This window comes from Cygnus atratus, chromosome 13 (assembly GCF_013377495.2).
Source record: "Cygnus atratus isolate AKBS03 ecotype Queensland, Australia chromosome 13, CAtr_DNAZoo_HiC_assembly, whole genome shotgun sequence".
Classification (NCBI taxonomy): domain Eukaryota; kingdom Metazoa; phylum Chordata; class Aves; order Anseriformes; family Anatidae; genus Cygnus; species Cygnus atratus.
Window position 1 is genome coordinate 7,807,747 of NC_066374.1, and position 23,212 is coordinate 7,830,958.

The 23,212-nt window shown below is 49.9% G+C and overlaps 1 protein-coding gene across 1 annotated transcript; it reads left to right on the top strand.

Moving 5' to 3' along the window:
* Window positions 1-887: 887 nt before the first annotated feature.
* Window positions 888-21,587, top strand: CD99L2 (CD99 molecule like 2). Its single transcript, XM_035541212.2, has 11 exons — window positions 888-973; window positions 9,375-9,431; window positions 10,367-10,414; window positions 11,255-11,350; window positions 11,522-11,602; window positions 12,403-12,486; window positions 13,938-14,000; window positions 14,944-14,970; window positions 15,048-15,170; window positions 17,238-17,303; window positions 17,736-21,587. Exons 1-11 carry the CDS (start codon window positions 919-921, stop codon window positions 17,798-17,800), a joined length of 765 nt encoding a protein of 254 aa, XP_035397105.1. The 5' UTR covers window positions 888-918; the 3' UTR covers window positions 17,801-21,587.
* The last annotated feature ends 1,625 nt before the right edge of the window (window positions 21,588-23,212 follow it).

Genomic DNA, 23,212 nt, shown 5'->3' on the forward strand with positions numbered 1-23,212 from the left:
GCACTGGGACAGTGCAAACGTTGCCCTGATAGTTTCCTTCAGTTCGACTCTTGCAGGACTGTAATCCTGAATTTCTCTCTGTATAAATACGAAGAGAGGCGATATTGCGAAGGATGGCCTTGTTTAGGAGCCAAAGAGCATCTTTGGCATTTTAGCTTCCCCATAATCCGAGGTCGTTGCTACTAGTCCCATCGCTCGCTGCAGCAGCAGAGGATCACCAGGCTGGGAAGCGTTTGCCACCCTGACCCACGACATGGGAGCCGCACGTCCCTGCCGTGCCCAGAGCTGCCTCAGAGCGGGTGCTTGCAGCCTTCCCCGGGCAGGGTGCTGGAAAGCAGGGCACCGGGGGACAGCAGGCCTGCAGCATCCTTCCCCCTGCTATCCCACCACCTCCTGCTTTCACAGAGGAAGGATTGCAACCTTACCACGGCCTGTTTGCTTGCTCCCTGTCTCCCAAGCACTGCTTGCAGGGATGGAGGAGGCCCTAGCATCACTGCGTCTCCCAGGTGGCTAAAACTGCGGTGACCCAGGCATCACCATCCCTGGGGGTGTTTAAGGAGAGGTTGGACACGGTGCTTAGGGACACGGTTTAGCGGGTGACACCGGTAGTAGGTGATGGTTGGACTGAATGATCTCGGAGGCCTTTTAATGATTCTATGACTAACTATTCCCCCCTCCTCCCCGTTTAGGAGAGGAGCGCATCCAGCGCCCGCTGCCCACCAGCCCCAGGAGGCAGCCCGCGGGCCAGCAGCCCGACCTGCAGCACCAGCCTCCCCGGCTGAAATAGCCCCGGGAGGGTCACAGCAAGGCCCCGAGGCCCCCCCAAAGCCCAGGAGCAGGCCGGGCCGCGGCGCCGAGGCGGGCTTTGCGCAGCCCCGCCCCAGAGGCCGGGCGGCAGAGGCGCAGCCCCGCCGCGACATGGCCGCCCGCCGCCCGCTGCGCCTCCTCGCCCTGGCCGCGCTGTTGGCCGCAGGTAGGGGAAGGGGCGGCTGGCAGGGGGCCGGGGGGGGCCCGGCCGTCACCCCCCATCACCCCCCATCGTCCGCGGTGCTGCAGGGAAAGGGCGGCCGGGGGTGGGGGCTCGGCGGCGGGCAGGGGGCTGGGGGCTCGGGCAGGGGGCTGGGGAAGGGGCTGGGACTGGGGAAGGGGCTGGGGTGGTCGCGCTGCGGCAGCCCAGGGGCAGCAGGGTCGTCCCCCCCCGTGCGACCCAGATTTGCCGATTGCGTCCTCGCTGCTTCTGCAGACGGGCAGGGGCCAGCCCAGGCATCAGTCCCAGCGGGGCAGTGAGCTTTGCAGATAGCAAGAAACGAGCTTTTTTTTTTTTTTTTTTTTTTTTTTGGGTGGTCGTGAAATCATGAAATCGATGCTTACCCTACCTCTTCATTTCCTTTATTTTAAAGTACTCTTAAAAAGCTATCCGTTTCTTATTCCTTAATAGAAAAGAAAGTCCTTTTTAAGGTCACGCAGAGAAAATAGTCAACCATTATGTAAAAGGCCCTAGGAAAGTTCTCTAAAAATCCTTTTTTGGCGAGGAAGCACCCATCAAACGCAGCTATGTTGGAGAACGGCAGCACTGCGATGAAGATTAAGGTGGCAGTGAGCAGCTTGTGCTGCTGGAAGAGCCGAGGCTTGCCATGAGTCAGCCCGGAGGAGATCTCCATCTGGGTCCCTACCTGCCGGGCACCTGCGGTGCAGTCCGAGGCTGCTTCTGCTCACTGTTCGGTGGTTGCGTTTCTAAATGCAGGTGTCAGTTTGGCAGACTGAGCTAAGAGGCTGGGTGTGAAATCCTGATTTCTGATGAAAATGACAATTTACCGATTACTCAGCAGCAAAGCTGTTTGCATGCTGTGCTGCTTGCAGCACGGCCAAAGAAAAACGCTGCTCTGTTTCGTTCTTAAGTGCTGGGCTGCAGGGTCCAGCCCTTAAACATCCTTGGCTGTTCGTGCATCAAAATGAATTTCATTCTAAAGGTCTGCAAATCATCTCTGCTGGTGCCAGGCTTTGCAGGTAGCTGAACAACGCTCAGTTTGGCCCTGTCTGAGCTGCGCTGAGTTGCCCCTCCATGGGAATGACTGCACAAGGGTAAGGAAGGGGCTTGGCATTTGCAGCGTTTTCTGCACGGAGCAGGCATCAGGTTCTGGCAGGCGGCTTCAGCCTTGCCACGTGGCTCTTGCAGAGGTGCTGGGAGCCCTTTGCCAGCTGAGCACTGAAGTGGCCACAGGAGAGCACAAGGTAGTGATAAGAAGTGGGTTTCTAAGGCGGAGGTATCCCTTGGGGCTTTCAGCCCCAGCTCCACCATGCAGTGGTAATAGAAATCAAGTTTCTTTGGTGCTCTCTGTGTCAGAGAGCAAACTATGCAGCGAAACCAGTATTGAACGTGATTTGTGCAGCTGAGGTCCATATCAGCCACCAGCACTAGAATAATGTGGATCTCAGCTGCAGCTGTTCAGGAAAGCTGGAGCAAACTGACCACTTTTGAACTGAAAAAAACATGGTAGGTTTTGCTTTGTGAAGCCTTTTCTCTCCAGAGCATTACCATGGAGCCTGAGCTCTTCTAGTACCTTGCATGATTTTTTAAATCCACAGATCTATGGCTTTTCCAGGAAGAAGTAGTTATGTTTGAGTCATGCAGGGTTAGCCCGATGCTTGTCCAAAATGATAAAGAAAACAGTCAAGCAAGGAACTTTCCACTATGTTCTGGCTTTTTTTAGTCTCTCCTCATCATAAGCCAGGACAGAAACGCACTGATGTTCTCATGGAAATGGCAAACGTGACACCTGAGGTCATTGCTCCTGCAGGGAGTGCAAGGTTACCTCTCGCGGGTCTCTCAGAAGGGGTCTGTCCAGGTTTTATGCTTTATATTGTGCACGAAAAACTTGAAAAGCAATTACAAAGTGATTACAACTGAGCAATAGAGTTTGGCGCGTCCTCCGGAGCTGCAGCATCAGCAGTGACGGGCAACTCCTGGTGCTGCCATCCCGCATCCTAGCAGACAGCCTCTGACGGATACCTCTCCGCTCAAGTGTGACAGCAATGTCCCGCCAGCAGTTACAATAATTACTTAAATGAGAAAGTGATATTCGACAGCGTAATTGGTGCTAACTGTTGCTCAGATGACCGCGGTCACTGTGGGCAGCTCCCCTGCACGCCCTGTGTGTGCTGCGGTGGCCGGTGGCGAGCGCAGCAGGAGCCAGCTCCTTGCCAGGTGTTTGCCCAGCTGTCCGGGCTTGCCTCTGCCACAGCGGCGGTGGTGGCAGCTCTGCCAGCACCCGGTGACCTGCCAGCACTGCAGGGACCGCTCACCACACTCCTGGCAGTAGGGAGGAATTGCGTGGCAGAGGAGCAAAGGCATGGTTTGGTGCTGCCGTCGGTGCTGAGCTAGGTAGCAGCCTCGTGCAAGGCATCTACGTTTACTAAAAACCTGAGTTATTATCCACTATTATGTTATAAAATTTATAATTACTAGGTATCGGTAGCAATTCAAAGTAATACATTTAAGGAATAATTTTACTTTGGTAGCGTTTCTGACAAAGTGGGAGAAGCTAAATTGGTTTTCTTACAAATTATCTCTGATCTTTGAACAAATATGAATTAATTAAACGTGTTACGCCCAGATATTTTTGTATGGAGCTTTAGAAATAATTAATTTCCATATTTCTGCCAGTATTTCAGAACCTCTTCCTCTAACTTGGTGATACCTGTGCTTGGAAATGGCAATTTTACTCTTGATTTTTTTTTTTCCCCCTGTACAAAAATGTAATTTTTTCCTTACATCTGTTGCAACCGTTTCAGCCCTTACAGGACATAAAACAGAGCAGTCTATTGATCTCCAGTGTTGACTAGAATAAACTTTTAGGACCCCTCAGTTTAAAAACAAATTTGTTTCTCCTTACAAAACTGTCTCCTGGAGGTTTGAGGCATTGACTTTATAGTTAACTAAAGGAAAAGGGGGTTTTTATTAGACACCACTTCTGCCGCCACTCTAATAGCAAAACATATGTTTAATAAACCGCATCACACCGATGGCAAAGAGAAAACCTTTGCAATAAATCCTTTGTAATCCAACTGGTGTAATTCACAACTGGGGGAAGAACTTGAATAGAGCGGGATTGGGGAAGATGAATGCCGCATATCAAAAGGCAAAACATGAAAAGACTTCTCTTGAAAAGGAGACTTCAAAGCTGGGGATGCAGATGCTGGGTTTGCTAGCTGTGATCTGGGAGGCGAGCACGAGAAGGCATTTGCCGAGCGAAGAGCGCTTCTCAGAAGGCAGCGGAGAGCCGCAGCCCGAGGAGCGGTCGCGGGGCCAGGCGGGCACATCACGGGGCTGGAAAGCAGGAATTGCTCAGCGCTTTGCTTGCTCTTTGGAACGCTCCCTTTGCTTATGCACAGAGGAATCTGAATAGAAAGGGCTTGCCGAAGGCAGGGAGGCTGCCCGACATCCCGCTTCAGGAGGACACGCACGCGGCTGTGAGCTCGGTGGGAGCTGCGGCGCGGACCCAGGGTGGTCGGAGGCAGGAGGAAGAGCTTTATGCAGCAGCAGGGCATGAGACCTGCAGTGAGATGCCAACAGCACAGCCCTGGCTCTGCCCCTGCTGGAGGGGAACGGGGCCGGCCAGCAGAAGGGGTCATCCTGTGGCAGCAGCAGAAAGCCTTCCCGTGCCTCTGCCCTGCAGTCCTGAGTGAGCAAGCCACAGGGAAAGGCCCCTGGGTGAAAAAAGGGGAAAGGAGAGGTTTTAAGCAACTGGCAGCACGCACAGCCTCTGTCCTTGGATAAGAAATGGCCGTTCTGCAAGTGGTGGTGGTAGTGGAAGCCACCCAGCTTGTAGCCAGAAGCCATGCCTGCCTAGTTTTGCTCTTCTTCGACTATTTGGTTTCTTCTGCGAGCATTTTTGTGTTACCTTGGTATTCTGGAGCTGCCATACTCTTACTTCCATTCATATTTCTGCTTTTCATTCATACGATGACCTAACACACAGCGGCAGCGATCAGCATCTGTCCTTAACAAGTGGGGTACTGCAGTACGGCCACGAGTTGCGCACTTCACATCGAGGTCCAGGAGGCCACCTCTGCATGGTGCTGAGGTCTGAGACTTCTTAAAAGGGTGGGGGGGGGGGGGGGGGAAGGAAGCAGGACTTACCTGAGAAACAGCGATCACATTTCCCTTTTGGGTAACCACAGATTGGGTGAGAAGGGCTGAGGCTCGGTGGTGGACTTCTCTTTGAGCTCCGGGAGCTCCTGGTTTTGTACATCTAAATTATTTCATGCCAGGTGAGTAGCAGAGCACTCTGGTTCCCTGGCGAACTTCCCCAGCAGTGGGAGACTAAACCAGCAGCGCATCCCAAGTGATGAACCAGCGTTTTTACCGTGTAATTCCCTATTTACCTACTTTTAACGACATCTTCTCTTGATCTTTATCTGATGAGAGCGATGTCTCTCCATTGGGAATCAGGTGATAAGCACTTAATCTCCTGCCTCGGTTTTCTTTGGGCTCCTGCATCCCTGGCTTTGTCATTAGCTGTTCTGCGCGGGGTTAGGAACAAAATGCTTTCGTGCCGTAATTTGTCGGCTGGTTTATAAACAGGCATCTTTGGCCCTAGGCGAATTCAGAGTCATTACTTAACGTGTAAGCAGAAATCAAATGACAGATCTGAACGCAGCCCGTAATGGCTCTGTGTAACAGCGCTGCTTGGACAGCATGCAGAAAAGCAGGAAAACGCCCGCAGTAATGGAAAGTAAGGGAAAGGAACCGTCCGCGTTTTCTGACCTTCCCCGAAGATGGCAAGCTGCGTGAGCTGGCTCCGTGGGTCCCACATGCTGCGGGGTGGCAGCGGATGGGCAATTCCTGCTGCCTGGTGGCCAGGAGGGCCGGGACAGCGTGCATGCCCCTGGCTGGGCTCCTGCTCCTTGGAGGGAGATGCTTGTGCTCAGGAACATGCAGGCGTCCTCTCCTGATGCAGTCCCCTGGGAATAACCGGAACATTTTTTGGAATGGGTGGAATGTGGCACACACCAGGACCTCTTCTTGGGCACGAACCACAAGGATCGATCATCTGAGCAAAGCTGTGTGGGACCCTTGTCACCTGCCCGCGATGTGGAGATGCCGGGGGTCCTTGGGAACATTGCAAGCTTTGCGCTGTGGAGCAGGTGCTGGGGCTGCCCTGGGCGCTCGCTGTCCCCTTGCCAGGATTCGGAGCGGGGACGTTCGGGGTCTGCAGCCCCCTCCCAGCTTTAGAAGGTCAAGGCACTGAAACCGGAGCTGGCAGGGAAGGAAAAGGGGCCTGAAGAGCATCCTGCTGGGAGAGCTTGTCTTCTTGCAGGCGGGTCCAGAGCTGGGGCTCTTGTGGCTCTGCAAGCAGCCAGAGGTCCATCTGTCCGCCTGGGTAGGGAGAGGATGCCCAGGGACCTTGGGTGGCAGTAGCTCCTGCTGGGTGCATGGGGCACAGCCGGGCAGCTCCTGCTGGCCTTGCTGTTAGCAGGTCTCAGACATCAGTCCCTCCGCACAGAGCAAGTCTTCATTATGCAAATTCTCATCTTAAAGCTTTATTCATGTGCTTCCTGGCAGGCTTTCCTTTAATCTCAAGAGCAAGATTGCTTGGAATTACCATATACCCTTGTTAATTGCATAAAAAAAAAAATTACAGCAGAGGTTGTTTTTGCCATAATCAAGAGCGATTTTGATTAGTACTTCTGGAAATCAAAATGTTTTGCTGGGAGCAGAGAAAGGGGACAGCAGCATCGCCTCGTGCCCACCAGGGGGGCAGCCCTAGGGGCAGGAGCTGCTTCCTCTCGCCGAGACACCGGAGAGCGCCTTCGTATTCTCCCCTCCAGCCCCGTACCTGCTCTGGACTTTGCTGTGCTCACCCAGACTGCCAATCTCGCCCCGTCACAGGCTCCGAATTCCCCCGGAAGCCCGAGCACGCCCGTATTGCACGGTGAGGTATGTGGGCAGGCACTAAAAATGGAAACGGGCGCGCTGCTAGGAGTGCCGGCACCCTGACAGCGTACTGGTGTGAGTTACGGTACTGTAATTCCAGCTTTGTCAAACAGCGAGGTGTAATTAGAAAATATATATATAATTGTACAAACGGAAAAGGTGACGAGTACAATCGCGCGTTTGAGCTGCCTGCTAAAGGAAATAACGAGGAGGGAATGCATTAAGGCACAAACCACTTCTGCCTTCAGAGAGCAGCTGGCTTGGAGTCAAAACACCCCTGGCAAGGCAAGGGGAAGCTGCAGCACCTCACCTCTGTCCTTCCTTCCCCGGCTTGGGCATTTGGGAAACCGTGTTACACGCTGCGTTTGTTTCTTTAGGTTGCTGCATTGAAGAAAGATAGGGAAAACACGTCTCGTTCACCTGTCCTTTCCCCATAAACACGCAGCCCTGAGGATGCTCCAGCACCATCCGACAGTAACTGCAGGGTGAGGGCAGCACGGAGCCCGTACGCAGGGGCTCCCTGTTGCACCCAGCGCTCCTTTATCTCCCAAAGAGATTTAAAGAGGTATTTAAAAGCAGCACTGGGACCTGAGAGACCCTGTGACACTGCATCACCTCCCATCCCAGCGATGTTTGGTCCAGAGATGGAGTTGTGCCAAAAACCCCATACAAAAAAACCCTAAACCACCACCTAGCCATAAACCCCAAAGATCCCATACCGCTCCCTGACACCGAGCAATTGGGAGATGTTTTCCTGAGTCCTATAAACATACACCAGTGTTTTTATAGTCCTGTGCGAGGCTGCAGGCAGCACGGGCAGGTCCTAAAGGGGTGTGTGTGCTCAGCGTGCATCACAGACCTGCGTTGGCAGCAGCCAGCCCCAGCTTCTCCTGGGGAGTGCTCCCAGCCCATAATGCACAGACAGCCTGTGCTGGGTAGAGATTCTGAGCATAGGAGAGGATTTGGGGCTTTTTGTGACTGCTGCCCCTCCATGCTCCTGGAGCAGAGGGATTTGCTGGGACAGAGCAGGGCGCAGCACCCGAAAAGCTGCTGGTATGAGGTGAACGAGCACGGCGTGGACTTGAAGCATCTGGCTGCGAAGCGTGCTTGGTTGGTGCGTAGCAGCGACAAAACACGGAGCAGAGCTCAGCCCTTACCTGCCGGCGAGCACACAGCCTGCCTTCGCCAGGAGCGGTGCTTGTCGACCCCGTAAAAGTGCGGTACGTCTCTGTAACGCTCCCTGCCTGAACTAAAGGCGCTGGCGGCTCCAGGTACCTGGCCATCTGTCACTAACCTGTACCAACACCTGGGGGATTCCCCAACCCAAACAGACTGTTACCGGCATTACTGCCAGTAGTAACACTGGTCGCCGGGGCTCCGTTCAAAGACGGCAGACGGAACAAGACGGGGTGCACGAGTGGCCAAAAGCAGAGCTGAAGGCGCTGCAGCGCTCGGTGACCGCTCCCTGTACAAGTTTTCCTCTGAAATGCTGATACCTGCTTTCCAATGGACTGGTGCATTTTCGGTGTTATTGTCCTTGTCAGTAAAGCTTTAAATTTATTCATGAAGCACGCTGGAGCTCAGGTGGCACCGGCTAAATCCATTTAGCAGTAGGAATAAGAGGAAAGCCATTTTAATGTTCTCTCGCAGTGCGGCAGTGCTTAGCAAACCCAAAGGATATTAATTACTCAGCATGCTCTGAGATGTAAAAGCGTGAATTTATCAAGACAAATACAGTCAGAACTAGGGTAAGTCAACAGTAATTAACGTGATGCAGGAAAAGACGGAGAGTGGCAGGATTAGCCGGCCCAGCGCACGGGCCTGTGGCGCAGCGTGGTTATCCCTGGGACGTGGCGTGGTGCTGAGCTGGTGCAGGCACCTCGAGCGCTGCGTGGCCGAGTTCCTCACCCTGCTCCTGGTGCACATCACCACGGCAGGAGGATGCAGGTGCTACCTGAAATATTCTGCTGGGGTTGCAGTTAGCAGCAGCATTTCCATCCACGATGTCAGAAGGCACTTCCCAGGAAGAGGTGCGTGCACTCTCCTGGCTTTTCACCCAATTTGTCGGTGGCGTTCCAATGTTTTCCTGGTGTTTAGCAAACCTGTAATTGGGAGCCCAGCCACAGGTGAGTGGCAGCTGGCGAGATGAATTGGTAGGCTCTGCTCTACAAATTCAAGCGTAGCGTGTTTTTATACCGCATCCATTAAGGCAAACAAATGGAAAAGCCAGAGATGACTGCTCTGCAATTTAACAGTCACGGGATGCAGGGAAGGCTGATGTCTTCCTCACCACTGATGATGGGTCAGGTTTAGAAAAAAAGCAGAAAGCCCTCTATAAACTAAAGCAATTTGAGCAAGCGCATCTATCCAGGCCGTGTTTAAAGGTGACTGCCGCTGTGTGGAGCAAGTCAAACCTGTGCTGATTCTTTGTCTGCAGGTTATGGGGACGACCCAGGGGGCTTCAGCCTAGAAGATGCCCTCGGCCCAGTACAGCGTAAGTCAAATTTATTTTTACATTCATTAAAATGTCATTCTGTTGATGACATTTCTGCACTAGGCCTTCTGGCACCCCACTCCCTTTCCACGCTTGGTGGTACTGGGGAGCTCCCTGTGAGCGATGCTGGCTCCTGCAAGCACACCAGAAGTACCAACGAGCATCAGAGTGAGGGCTGTGAGAGGGTCTGAAACCTCCGCATCGCAGCAACCTGAGAGCAAGGGAAGTCAGCAGCCAGACCCCATCAGATCATAACCGCATGCTGGAGTTGAAGCCCAGCGGTATTCAGATGGAAATTAATAGGAACAGAGCAACCGCAACTCTTGCTCATAGTTTATTCATATACTTGCTAACGCTGATGTTAATGGATAGTGGTCTACAGGTAAAATAAAAATGAAAAAAAAACAACAAATCCAACCTGTAAAGCTGACAGCAGCTTGTTTTGGCACAGGAGTGGCCCAGAATGCTGGGCACTGAGCATCGGGGTGCCTCCAGAACTCCTCCAGCTGATGGGGAGCCTCCAACACATAAGGCAGCACTGGAAGCAATCCCTCACTCCAGTATCCAGGGGCAGGGACAGCCAGCGCCAGGAGCTGGCTGCTGTTTTCCACGCTGCTCCGTGCAGTACCCATCCTTGCTCTGTTTGCTGCTGTCTCCTGGAGGCTTCCCTTGGAGGAGTTTATTCCAGTTCTCTGCTGGGTGTCAGTTGCATCCAAGCCCCAAAAAAGCTCTGGGCCAGATCGTGCACAGGGCTCCTGCTGTATGTGTGGGGTCACAGCCTGGGGATGTCGCAGGCATGGGCTCTACAGTGACAAACACAGGAAGGGTTGGCTGTAAAGCTGAGGGCATGCCAGCAAGTCCTGGCCACTTGTCAGGCCGGAGGTGACATTTGTAGTGCTGCCCACGACTAACGTTTCTCCCCCGTTTTGCCACAGCCACTCCTAAGGGAGCCAAGAAGCCGTCCGGTGGGACAGGAGGGAGAGGTGAGACCTTCTTGCACGCGTATCATTTAAGCAAAACCCTGGGGCTGCACCGCACCAGCCACCCTGTTGGCTGCGTGCCATGTTGGCAGAGACTCTGGTGCAGAAACCTTCGCTTGCCCATGTGGGTGCCCCAGACGTAACTTTGCCCATGGTTTTCAATAAACCACCTCCCCTTGGTTTGCCAAAAGCTGCGCTGCAGTATCTGCTTGCATTGCGTGAGCTTTTCCACCTGCACCAAGGCATCTTCTCCGTCCTCTCCATCGACTGTATATCTGTGTGAGCCCCAGCTGCTCGCCTCCTCTGCCTCTCCTCCCCACCAGCGTCTGTGCGCCTAAGTAAATGCAATATTGATATTTCTGTCCGTTCTGAAGGCAGGCAGCGTGAGAGCATTTATGGCCAAGGCTGAGTTTTGCACGCTTTGCAGTATCTCGATGGAGGAGACAGACCACAGCTCGGCTGTGCGAGGGCTTTCAGTTCTGCCCGTGCGGCACCTGCTGGCTTTCCTCCCAGGAGGAGCCCGGAGTCCTTGCTCCTGCTTTTCCTCCAGGACATCCCCGGCTCCCACTGAACGGCGCCAGTCTGGTGATGTTTTCCCACCCAGGGAAAAACATCTCTCCCACGGTGCCGGTCAGGTGCCCTGGCTGGCCAGATCCCCAGCACCGGCCCGTTCCAGGACACTGCTTAGGTTCACTTGGACACGAGAGTTTTGCTCCTGGTGACTCCCCTGGCGCAGATCTGGCCAGACATATCCCTGAGGCACCAAGCGGTGACAAATACCAGGGGCTGCCTGAGCAGAGCCACCAGCGCCGCTGCTTGCCGCTCTCTTCTGTCCCACAACAGAGTTTGATCTGGCCGATTACTTCGACGACCCTCTGGAGACCACCACCAGACCAGCCAAGCCGACCCCCAAGCCCTTCCCTCGGCCAGGGAAGCCAGGTACCCCACGGCCCTGCTCGCGCCCTTCCGAAATTGAAGCCCTGCTGATGCGTGCCCTGGGGCAGGGGGACCCAGAGCCGGTGGTGGCAAGGAAGGGGCTGCCACTTGGTGCTCGCCAGATTGATGTTTGGGAGGGTGATGGGGTTTTGTCTTTCCTCCACACGCTTTCAGACAACAGCTTTGGGGACGTCATCCGCACCACCACAACCAAGCGGCCGAAAACGACGCGACCCCCTCCCAGGCATAACCCAGGTGAGCATGAGCTCCCCAGCCTTGCTGCCTCCAGCCTTTGTTTTGTGTGTTCACGGGAGAGGTAGGAAAAAGGCCCAGAGTAACCAAACCATGCAAAAGCACCCCACGGATGGGGCACCTCAGCATCACCGCATACCTCCTCCGCCCAGGGGGCTTGCATTTCCCCGCCAGGGTTGATGCTTGGGTCTCAGTGCGCCCAGCTCACGGGCTCCTTTGCTGCCTGTTTGGGCAGAGCTTTGGGCAAAAAGGCACTCCCGGACTCAACATCAGTTTTGGATGAGAAGAAACTTATTTACGAGCTAGCAAGTGGGTTGAGAAACTCAGGTTGGCTCCATTCCACGTTTTTAGCTGCCATTTAGCGAAGGCAATAGAAAGCTGCTCTGTTCGAGTCAAGCTCCTGAGGATACCAACTGTGCATTTTATGGAGAGGAAAAAAAAGAAAAAAAACAACACACTAAGCCAGTGGGTCAGAGGCAGTTCACGATGGTGTGGGCGCTGCAGGACACCCGTGCCCCTTCCAGCGTCCCCATCATGCCACCTTTGCTCTGACCACTTACGTCTGGTGCAATTTGTGTGATTCCTGGGCTCGATCTGCAACGCGATGCGATTTCTGCATTTGTCACAACAGCAGCGCCGGGGCAGGTTCAGAGCATCCCCCAAACAGCACGTAGCCACACCAGGAAGCAGCAATGTCAGGGACTTTGCTGCTTCCAGTGATGCTGGTCCCTGGCAAAGCTGAGCCTTTCCTTGACTGATTGTTGTCATTAAGGACATTCCCACACTGCTGTGGTGTTTTCTAGGGAAGGAACTGGACTTGGCCGATGCTTTGGATGATAGCAATGATATGAAGGGCGGTGGGCAGCCAAACTTGAGACCTGGTGAAGGTACGTGTGGATTTCCCCTCTCCCTGCCACCCTGCTCATGACCACGCTGTGCCATCAGCCACGTGTCCCTGGGTTGGATGCAATGGGTTGCTGCAAAAAGCAGGAGGAGAGCAGAAAGAAAGGCAGTGCCTTGTCTGGGCCGCGGTGGTTCTGCTACATTCACCTCATCCCCATACCCGACAGCTATTTAACCGAGTGCTGTTGGGGTTTGCAGTCATTGCCAAGACATAAATCCAGAGCAGCCTCAGCCCTGGCACAGCACACGCCATGGGCCAGGAGACTTTTTTTTTTTCCATCTCTAAAATACTCCAGTGAATGAGTTGTTTGTCTGAGAGGATTGTTCCCTCGAGCACCAGAGCTAGAAAACAGACTTTGCACGGCAAGTTTATGGATGTCAAGATGGCCGTATACCCTGCTCACACGTGTAATTAATAGTCAGGTATTTTATTAGGCTGTATTAACTAGGTGACTTGTCTGCACTTTGATATTCTGGCCTTGTTGGAGCATTAGACTCCTGCAGGAGGGTTTGAGGTGTTGAATGGCTGGAACATGGCACTCATTGTGAGGCAGCTGCTGAGCCAACAGCCGCACACTTCCCCAGCATTGCTGCACCTTGCGTTGCTTTTGACCTCTCTGAGTTCTGGCCTCTTTTTTTTTTTTTTTTTTTTTTTTTTTAATTTTTACATTCATTACTAAACCCATAAACCATTTTTTGTGGTAAGCTAGTGAGCAAGGAAGTCTCTTTCCAGACTGGAAAGTCAAAGGTTCAGTAGCTTTACTAATTCTGCTGCTAACTCCCGTTCCACGTTTCTCTTTTCTTTCAAGCAAGACTTAAAGTCAATTATTACCTCTTTTATGAGCTTAAAATAAAATAATTTGGGTTTGAACGTTTTGCTAACGCTGTGTAATTGCGAGGGAAGTGGAACGGCTCATTAACCTCTTTCTGTCCTTGCTTGGGCACGGAACAGCCGGGAGCCACTGGTGGCAACACACCCGTCAGCCCTGCGCTCAGCCCAGGCTGCACAGAAAACCCAGCCGAATTCCTCAAACAGCCAGAGAGGTTGTAGGGAATACTGAGATGAACACTGCAGCCTTTGCCTTCCTGAGCAAGCAGCACTTCCCTGCAGGTCGCTGGAAGCCCATCCTGCCCAGGCACACCATGCTTGCAGGGGACCAGAGTCCCCCCAGAGCCCCGTTTCCAACTCCCCTGTGCTTCCCAGGAGCACCCACAGACACCAGGACAGACAGACACAGACACCAGCACAGCTGGCACCTGGCTTTCCTGACCTTTCTCACCCCAGTCAAGCCACACACTGTTTTTCCTTTCCATTACGTTGGCTGCTTTCTAGGCTACGCTTTCACTCACCCCAGGGAAGGCAGCTGCCAGACCCCCAGCTGCAGGGGACGATTTCCCTTCGGGCTCCGACCAGTTTTTGTTGTTATTTTTAAAGCATTTTCAGATGACGACCTGGCTGGCATCGTGGACGGAGGCTACAGCCCTGACAAGAAGAAAGGTAAGCACGGGCCTATAGGCAGGTTAGTGCCCCTAGCCTGGGGCACAGGGACGATGGCCGAGCCGTGGGACCTCCTGGAGGGCCTCTGCCCCTGCTACTGTGGTGGGGAGGGGACCCCTGGGACCCCCCGATGGGCCTGAGAGGATCGGTGGGCTCGGCCGTCCCCGCTGCACCAGCAGCCTGTGCGCTGAGGTGGCCCTGGAGCCTGGCACGTCAGCCCACACCATGGCCGCCTTCAGGAGACACCAAACCCACCTCCCACCACTCGGCAGCAGGACCATGGCTGGTGGGGATGGAAGAAGAGGCCTTCAGCCTCCTACCTTCAGTCAGCCATGCCTGTTTCTGACCCCCTGAGGCTTTGTGGGACCCATGTCCCCCGACCCACACATGGTGCCGGCCTTCACACGGCCCTCAAGGCACGACCACCCATGGCTGGACACCAGGAGGGAGCAGCAGCACTGCCTACACCTACGTGAGGATCCACAGCATTCAATATTAAAAGCTGCCGAGTTAAAGACGATGAACACTACAAGCCCAATCAACATTTAATGAATCACCGTGCCAAGGACAAACCACACTGGAGACGTTAATACAGCGCTGACCTGCTTCCACTACTCCGGATTTAAGCACCTCGCTCACAACTACAGCTTCCAGCAGGAACCATCTCTCCTCCTGATCCCATTTCTCCAGGGAAGGTGACTTTAAAACGGACTTCAAGCTACGTGAAGATGTCCTGGCGTGACAAGATCAGCCAGTTATCTCCTTTTGATGGCATGGGGATGTTGTGTACCTCTGCCTGATATCTTGTTTACCCTCACATTGCTATGAGAGCAGCACAGGAATGAGGAGGGCTCCATGTGCCAGCCCAGGGGTGTGGGGTGAGCATGGCCACAGGTGGGACATGGCTGGACTGGGCTCGCTGACAGGCTTCCCTCTCTTGCAGGTGCCGGAGGCAACACCAACAATGAAGGTAGGGACCATGGGGTCTTGGGGGGAACTGGTCCATGGGCGTCCCCCCACCACCCAGCGCCTTTCTGTGCCCCACAGGCAGCAACATGGTGGAGACAGGGACCATTGCCGGCATCGCCAGCGCCCTGGCCATGGCACTCGTGGGGGCTGTCTCCAGCTACATCTCCTACCAGCAGAAGAAGTTCTGCTTCAGCATCCAGCGTAAGCAGCCCCCGGGTCGGAATGGGATCAGTTCAGGGGGGCAGAGGTGCCCAAAGCAGGATTCAGGCACAGCAGCAGAACATGCACCCCTCTGCCCCCACTAATTCCCCACACTGCCCCCAGGAAGGGGTGGCAGGGGAGAGCCCTGCCTCTGCCCCAACACAGCACAGGTTTACCAGGACCCCCATACAGACACCCACTGCCAGCACAGCCCTGTGCACACACTTAATTCTGACCCCAAAATAAATATGGGTAAATATGAGAAGAAAAAAAAAGCTCTTTGCAAGAGGTGAACACTCACCAGGTAACAGCAAGGGAAGCAGGGTAACACTGAAACAGTGGCTGCAGGTACAGCTGTGGGTGATATATCCCATCCCACCCCCCCCAGGTGCTTTGCAATCACTGCAATTAAACACAAATTAAGCTGCCAAGCTCCCCGAGGTGCTGTAGGTACTGGCTGGGACATGTCACCTGCAGTCAGGTGGCTGGGGACAGGGGACCCATGTGTCCTGAGGGGGCCGTACCCCTCTCAGACGGTTTAAGGGCAGGTGAGGGGCAGCGTGGTGCTGGCCTTAACAGCAGGCAGCCCCCAGGCCCTTACAGGGCAGTTGCAAGCAGCTGGAAAAGGCTCTCTTTATATAAATCCAGTGAATTCTCCTGAGAGCCTCCTGTGCTCTGGGGAGGGTGTTTGGGGGCTGGAAGCTTTGGCTGGAATCGTGCTATTTTCCCAGTTGTGTCTGCAACAAACAGGAGCATTTTGGTAAATGAGATCAGCAGGGAAAGTCAAATGAATGTGATGGAATGAAACACGCTTGTATATTCCCCCCACTTAAATGATATTTTGGCAAGAATAAATAACTAAAAAAAAAGAGAGTAAAGGCTTTGATGAGGGGGAAGCTGAAACACACAAAGCCCCAGAAAGACGGCAGGAAATTAAAGTTAATTATAAAGGAGGATTAATTTAAGCCATCAGACATGGCATGCTGGGCTAATGTCAGGCCTTAGATGCATTGCAGTGCATGACAGAAATCTGAGAGCCGTCAGCCACTGCAGAAGTGGCTTTTTATTGGAAAACATAAATTGCATTTGGTGTTATCCCAGCAAAACACACGGCCTGGGGGAGGCGGAGGTGGTGCGTGATGACCGCTTGCTGGAAGCAGGGAGAGCAGGCTCGGCCCTGGCGAGGAGCAGCCCTGCTCTGGTTTTCCCCTGCCAGGAGATGGGTACAGGTCTGTCCGGAGCCGGGCAGGGGCACAGCAGGGCCCTGCCGGGCTTTGTGCTGAGTTCAGATGCATAGAGGTTGAGATGCCTGCAAACCGAGCGCTGCAGTGCCTGCAACGTGGGGTGTGGGAGGCACAGTTACAAACTGGGCGGTAGCACCGCCTGCGACACCAGTTCTGCTTTGTCCCTTACCCCTCAAAGCTGCAGAGGGACAAGGTAAAGGTGGGCTTTCATCTTTCTCTGACTTCTGCTGCCCTGCTTGAAAGCGGCGCTGTGGCAGCCTTGGGGACCCCGTGCCCGCGTGCTCCCTCGGCAGACCCCGCGGTTCAGCAGCGCTGGTGCTGCTGCGGGGCGCGTGCTGGGACGTTGCTTCATCAGCACAGCCTTGCTTTAAGCTGCTTCTTACAGCTATGCATAATTTAGCTTTTAATGAGAAATACAGCACGTAGCTACGCTTAGAAGCAGCCCCTGCTGCATAGCAGTCCCTCCTGGAAGAGGTACCAGTTCCGTGCACCTCTGCAAGCTGAGCCGTGCTAGCACAGCAATTAGCCTTGCTGCCTCCTCGCATGGTAAAGGTGAAGCAAGAGACTCAGAAAAAAGGGATGGGACTGGAAGCTCTGCCTTCTGAGAGAGCCTCTGTGGTTACTTGAAAGTCCGACAGCACTTTCTCAGCTGCGTGTCATGGTTTAGTGATGTTTCTGTATTGCTGTTAATGCAGAGGAGTTTGCAAAAAAGCATCTTAGCTTTTACAGAAGATAGGCCCATTACTAGAGATTTTAAAGCATCAAAGCAAATCATTTCTGCTTTCTGCCCTCCCATCTCACTCTTTTTATTGTTACTTCTCAGAGGGACTTAACGCAGAATATGTGAAAGGGGAAAACATGGAAGCTGTTGTAAGCGAGGAACCCCAAGGTGAGAACTTTGCATTCCTTAACCTTCCTGCATCTGGCCACAAAAGCAGCTATAGTGAAGGACTTTCTTGAAGGCGCTCACGCTGCACTGAGCTAGCGTCTCTTTGAAGACACTACTTAGGTTATGCTGCAGCTTTTTGTAAAACATCCGCTACAATGTCTTTCCCTCTTTATCGTACACAAAGGAAAGCCGTGATAAGAGAGCAAGGATCTCATTCTGCAAACGGTGGCAGTTAATATTTAGCTTTCATGTTTTCAGCCATCAAAAGTGTCTTACACAAGAAAAGCATGATCCTTCTTTCAGTGACAGATAATCAAGGCTGCTGTAAAAGCTTTTCCAGTCAGATACAACCAACCAGTATCTGGCACCCATTGCTTGCACTTTGTTACTATTGCGTGCTATTGTATTAATGATTTTTTTTTTCCTCTCCAGTTAAATATTCTGTACTGGAAACACAATCAGCAGAACCACCAAAACAAGACAGTGCAAAGATCTAAAGCATGGCCTGGGGCTAGAAAAGAACCAGTCAGCAGCAAACACGGAGATCTTACATGCTTGTAATTTAGCTTTTTATTTAATTTGAATCCAAAGCTATTTAATGTGTACTTAGGCTTGGACTGGCTTCTTATTGCTTTAGGGTTAGGATGGTAGTACGTGTTGTTGTTGTTGTTGTTTTTTGTAACAAGCTATGTTTACATTGAAGTAATACTGTAGGTTTGGTCTCAAGTTGTATGCAAACCAACAGAAGGTGCTTCAGCAGTGGTCGATTATCACAAAGGTCTTTTTCAAGGAGAATTGCTTACAGGTGTGAGGACAGTGAAGTGCCTGTAAATAGCAATCCAAAGCAAACCGTTCAAAACCCTTAGTCAGTCACCTCCAGCCAACTTCTGCCATCAGTGATGGGCTGTCACTTCTGGCAGCAGTGATGAAAACCGCACGTTTCCTGAGGGTAGATTGTGGTCCTTAGCGTACCTGTACCTAAACCCAAGTGCCTATGGGTATGTCCTCAGGTAGGGCCTCAGGCTGAGGCAGGTGAGTCCCTGCTCCCAAGCCAGGAGTCGGGGATGCTCCACCACCATACAGCACTGGGCTTCTGACCAAATCAGAGGACCTGATTTCATGCCAAGTCATAAACACAGGTAACAGCAGTGTACGCAGTGTTCACTTGTAGCAAATACCATTTGAATGCTTGGCTATGGTAGAGATGGGGAAAGAGTTACCAAGTGGCAGGGTTTGTCTGTGACATGAGATTCCTATATTGTCACTGAGACGAAAAAAACTGTGTTCAGATGTTTTCAAGGACAGATTGAGATCTCGTCCATAGAGCACACCACAGATTTAACCCAAAAGAAAATAAACAATGTGTGCATCTAAGATCTCTAACTCACTGCCACAAGAGTTGTAGATAGAGTTCTTCACCTTCTCCTCTGGTCATTATACAACTATTGAGAGCGGTTCCTGGCACATTAGGTAGAAAAAGGATACAAAGCTTCATCCTTCGGGTCACTACCTAACCTTTAAAAAAGGCAGGATGTCCTGAGAGGACGGGTTTGCTGCTGCTGTCCCACGGGGGTCCTGCAGCTCTCTGTGAGCCTTGCTCAGCAGGGCACTGCGCTATCACCTGGAGAGCGCCCCCATCCCACCCACCCCTGTGCCACAGTGGTACTGCTATCCAGACCCGACCTTCGCTATCTCACAAGAACTAGTTTTCATACTTCCTCCCCAACCCTTTCTTATTGATGCTGAAATGTGGATACAGCTACCTTCTGATGCGTTTTTCCCAAAGCAATGAATACTTGAAAAAGAATGCTCTGAAGTGAACGAAAATTCACTTTACCTAGTATAAAAAGTACTCACTATTTATATATAAACCTAAAATGTGCGCATTTTGTAATGTTTTGCAAATCCCAGATTGTGTGAATGTGAACTAAAAAAAGCATTTCCAGTTTGATGTACAAACTCAGAGCTTTCAGATAGACATGACTTACACAAGGCCTTGCCAATAGGTGAATGAGCCCAGGAGCATTTCTCTGAAACGGCTCAATTCGAAATGAAATTGCCCAGTAACATCGTAAGTATTTTGCAGCAGCTGCACAATTCTTTATGCTCGTCTTAACACTTGCATTTTTAAAGCCTTACACTAGCTCAACAGAACAACTACAGCATTTTATAAGGGAGACAAATTGTAAGGATATACGGTGCCTCACATAGATTTAGAACACTTTATCTACAATACAACTGTTGACTAACTACTGCTACTTAATTTTATGAATGTGTTTGGGTTAGAAAAAATATTATCGTTTGTTCTGAGGCTGTAAGCAGAAGAAATAGATATGGAATACACTCGATATGCTTGCTTAGTCCCAGAGTAAGACTTTCATGGGGGAGCATGGTCTGCAGAATTCCAGCCATCCCATGCAGGAGGTCTGATTCTAGCGAAGCCACACAGCTGAGCTTGGGCATCTCCATTTCCAAACACCATCATCTATTTTTTTCTTTCTTAGTCAAACATATTTGAAAGCTGTAGCATGAAAAATGTTTTTTTATGAAATTGTTGTAGATAAAACGTTGCAACATAGCCTTGATGAACACTAGGAGTCATTTTCCTAGGTTAGATCAAGCGAACGTAATTCCATTTCTTTTTGCTGATGATAATGCTTGCTGTAGATGCAGATCATCAGTTTTAGTGCATTCCTCTTACAGCGCACTCCCTCTTTGTCGAGTGGACAGTGCAGTGGGGTGTTCAGGATTGCTTACAGGCTGTAACACCCTCCTTTGGGAAACTGTTATACTAGGAGATTAAAAAAAAACATGCATGTAATTCACAAATACTGCAGGTTGGTTTTGTTGTGTTTTTTAAAAAAAACTTTCACTGAGAAAAAGATCTGCTTTTGGAATTGAGAAGCAAACAGCACTGAATTTGCTCCTTTTCATGAGGCCTTTTTATGACTGGTGAAAACTTTTGTTGATATGATTTCTAGGTATAGTATACGGAAAAAAAACATAAATGCACAGTGAAAGGGAGCACTTTTTCAGAAGTTTATAGTAACAGAATTCAAAAACTTCCTCCAGCATTTCAAATGGGAAAACATTGACAAATACTGCAGTAAAGAAATTAAACCCAGTCTTCTCTTCAAAACAAGTGCACAAAAATCAAAGCCTTGATGTGCTAAATGTCAGCTAAGGCTCAAAATGCTGCTTTGTTGCAGTCTGTTTCCTTCTCCGTCTGAACTGTCAGATCAGCCTCTGAGAAACAGGGAGTTCATACTTCACGCCATTGTTATCTCAGGCATTATAGCAACTGAGAGGGTTCATTCGTGTTTTCCTAGTAATGATGCAAGTTCTGAAACAACTGACACCTCTATAACTGTCTTCATTTAATTAGTATCCACTCTCTTTAAACGTGGATATTGAATTTTAAAAAATTTTGCACTTATATTCTGTATACGTGGTATGAACTTTCTCATCCTTTATTTAAAAAAAAGGTGTAAAAATACTAGAAAAGTAGGATTTTTTTTTTCTGGAGTCCAAAATTATGTATATACATCTGTCCTGAGAATTTAAGTAAAACTGTGCTGTGGGCTTTTTTTTTTTCTCATCACACCCCACATTTTTAAGTAAAGCTACTTTTAATGAAATGATTGAGAAGAGGTTTCACAATTATATAGGAAACAGAGAACTGAAGGAACTTAACGAGCTCTTATTCTGTTGTTTATTCTATTAATTACTTGCATTTTCCTTCAGCACAATTGTAGAAGGTTCTGCATTTATGGTACTGTGACATTAGTTTATTCAGTTTAGAATACTCTGACATGAATTTTATTTTTTTTCTTTTTTGCATTTTAATAAGCTCGGTCATTTTCATACAGCCCCTTTAAGGAACCCTTACAAGTGCTATATTTGTCATTGTTAACTATTCATTTGTTGTGATAAAAATGGAATTAGTCCACAGTACCGTTTCTAATTCTGAAAAAGCAAAATGACTATAGACAGGCTAAGGCCTTCAGATTTGCTTCAGCAACAAATGAGGTCCAGGAACAAATGAGGTTCAGGAACAACAGCGTTGTGAAATTAGAGAATAATTTCTTTTGAGTGAAATCCTTATCTAAAAGCAAAGCCTATTGTTTACTGATGCAGAAGTGATCTATACCAAATGAAGGTTGAATGTTCTGCTGTGAAAAGATAAGACTCATTTCGCTAATGTGCATGTAAGGGTCATGGGGGGAAATATCAGAATTTGACAACCTTTGGAAAACAACAAATAAACTGTCTAATAAGACATGATAGACTTGTTTTTTTTTTTTTCATGTTGCAAGTAAACTGCAAAAGGTGGACCATATCCTTTTTATATATAACCTCTTCTGTAACTAAAAACTTTAATAAAGGAAAAAAAAAAAAAACCATAACCACTCAAAACCTCCAAAACCAGTTTTCTTTGTGAGAAAACACCTATCATTACAAAAGCTTTAATATTGAAATATTTAAACACACACACACACACACACTCACCGTCCCTCTCCCTCCTCAGGCTACCCAGCAACTAAACTCAGGTAATGAATGCCCTATAATCCGTGGCTGCACTCACTAAAGCTTAGTTTTCAGTCCATTTCACTGCCATAGGTTTCCTGCCATTTTCTGTATATTTTCATATGCAGGAGATGAATCTCCCATGCAATGCAAAGTTTCTGGCCTCCATATAATGATGCAGTGCTTTATCTCAGAGTTAAACAATGTGTTTTATGCTTCAAACTACCTACTTCTGACTCTTATGTCTTGTAAAAATAAAATTATTTCTTCCTGACTGCACATGATCTGGCAGCGAAGAGATCTCTGCTAGGATATCCACTTAGTTCAGATGTGATTGCTCAGCAAATGGATGTTGCTTTGTGCATTTTAACATAAGAAGAAAGTTTATCTCAAAGGGGAAATACTCTGATATTTCCCATTTTACTTTGTTGTCTGCTGTGGGGCTCAATCGACGTGAATGGAAGTTGCTGATCCCTTATTTCCAGCTCTTCAAAAACCAGCCATTCTCAGTGTTACCAAATACTGCCTATGACTTAGTACAGCTTTCCTTGAAAAATAAGAGAAAAATCAAACACTTCTTGTTTAAAGCATCAACTCCTTGAGAGGAAGGCTGCCAATGCAGGGAACAAAAACAGGCAGATAAGACTGTTTACCAACTTTAAAAGCCTTCTTCCATTTTCCTGAAAAATAACCAGCAAGAAAAAAAAGACTTTATCTACAAAGGAGGAAAAAGGGTAATTAAGCTCTGAAACTGGACTAAGATGGCAAAGTGTCTGATGCTGATGATTCACTCAACTTACTTCACAAGCAAAAAATGTTTCAATTGCTTACCACAGCTTCGGCCCATTCTGGGATATTGGATTCAGTTTGTTCTCCCTTCACGTGTCATCTACACTAAGAAAACCCTACAGGTCAAATTTAACTGCTGTCTGTCTTTTTGCACATTCCCTTTATACTCAGTGGAGTCACATCCAAAAAACACAAAGCAAAAGATCCAGCGATTGAATTAGAAGTTAACAGTTCTGTTCATGGCACATCAAACGGGGAACAAGGTTCTGCTCTTTCTTCAAACAGTTCAAAACTGACTGCCTTACTAAAAAATAAAAAAGGGATGGCACACGTAGTTGTTAATAGGAAAAAAATGAATATTAGGACACAGACTAAACACAGAGACTGTACTAATCGCTTCTTCAGAATAAAACTATGCTTTAACTAGCATATATAGCCTATTTTTGAAAATTACCATGGTAAGTATATACAAAAGCATCCATTGTGCTTACCCAGATTTATAGCAGGATCCCTCCCCCATTGCTATCCCTTACGATCAGAGAAGATTCACTGAGCTATGTTGAAACTTGCGGAGAAACAGGCAGTCACAGTTG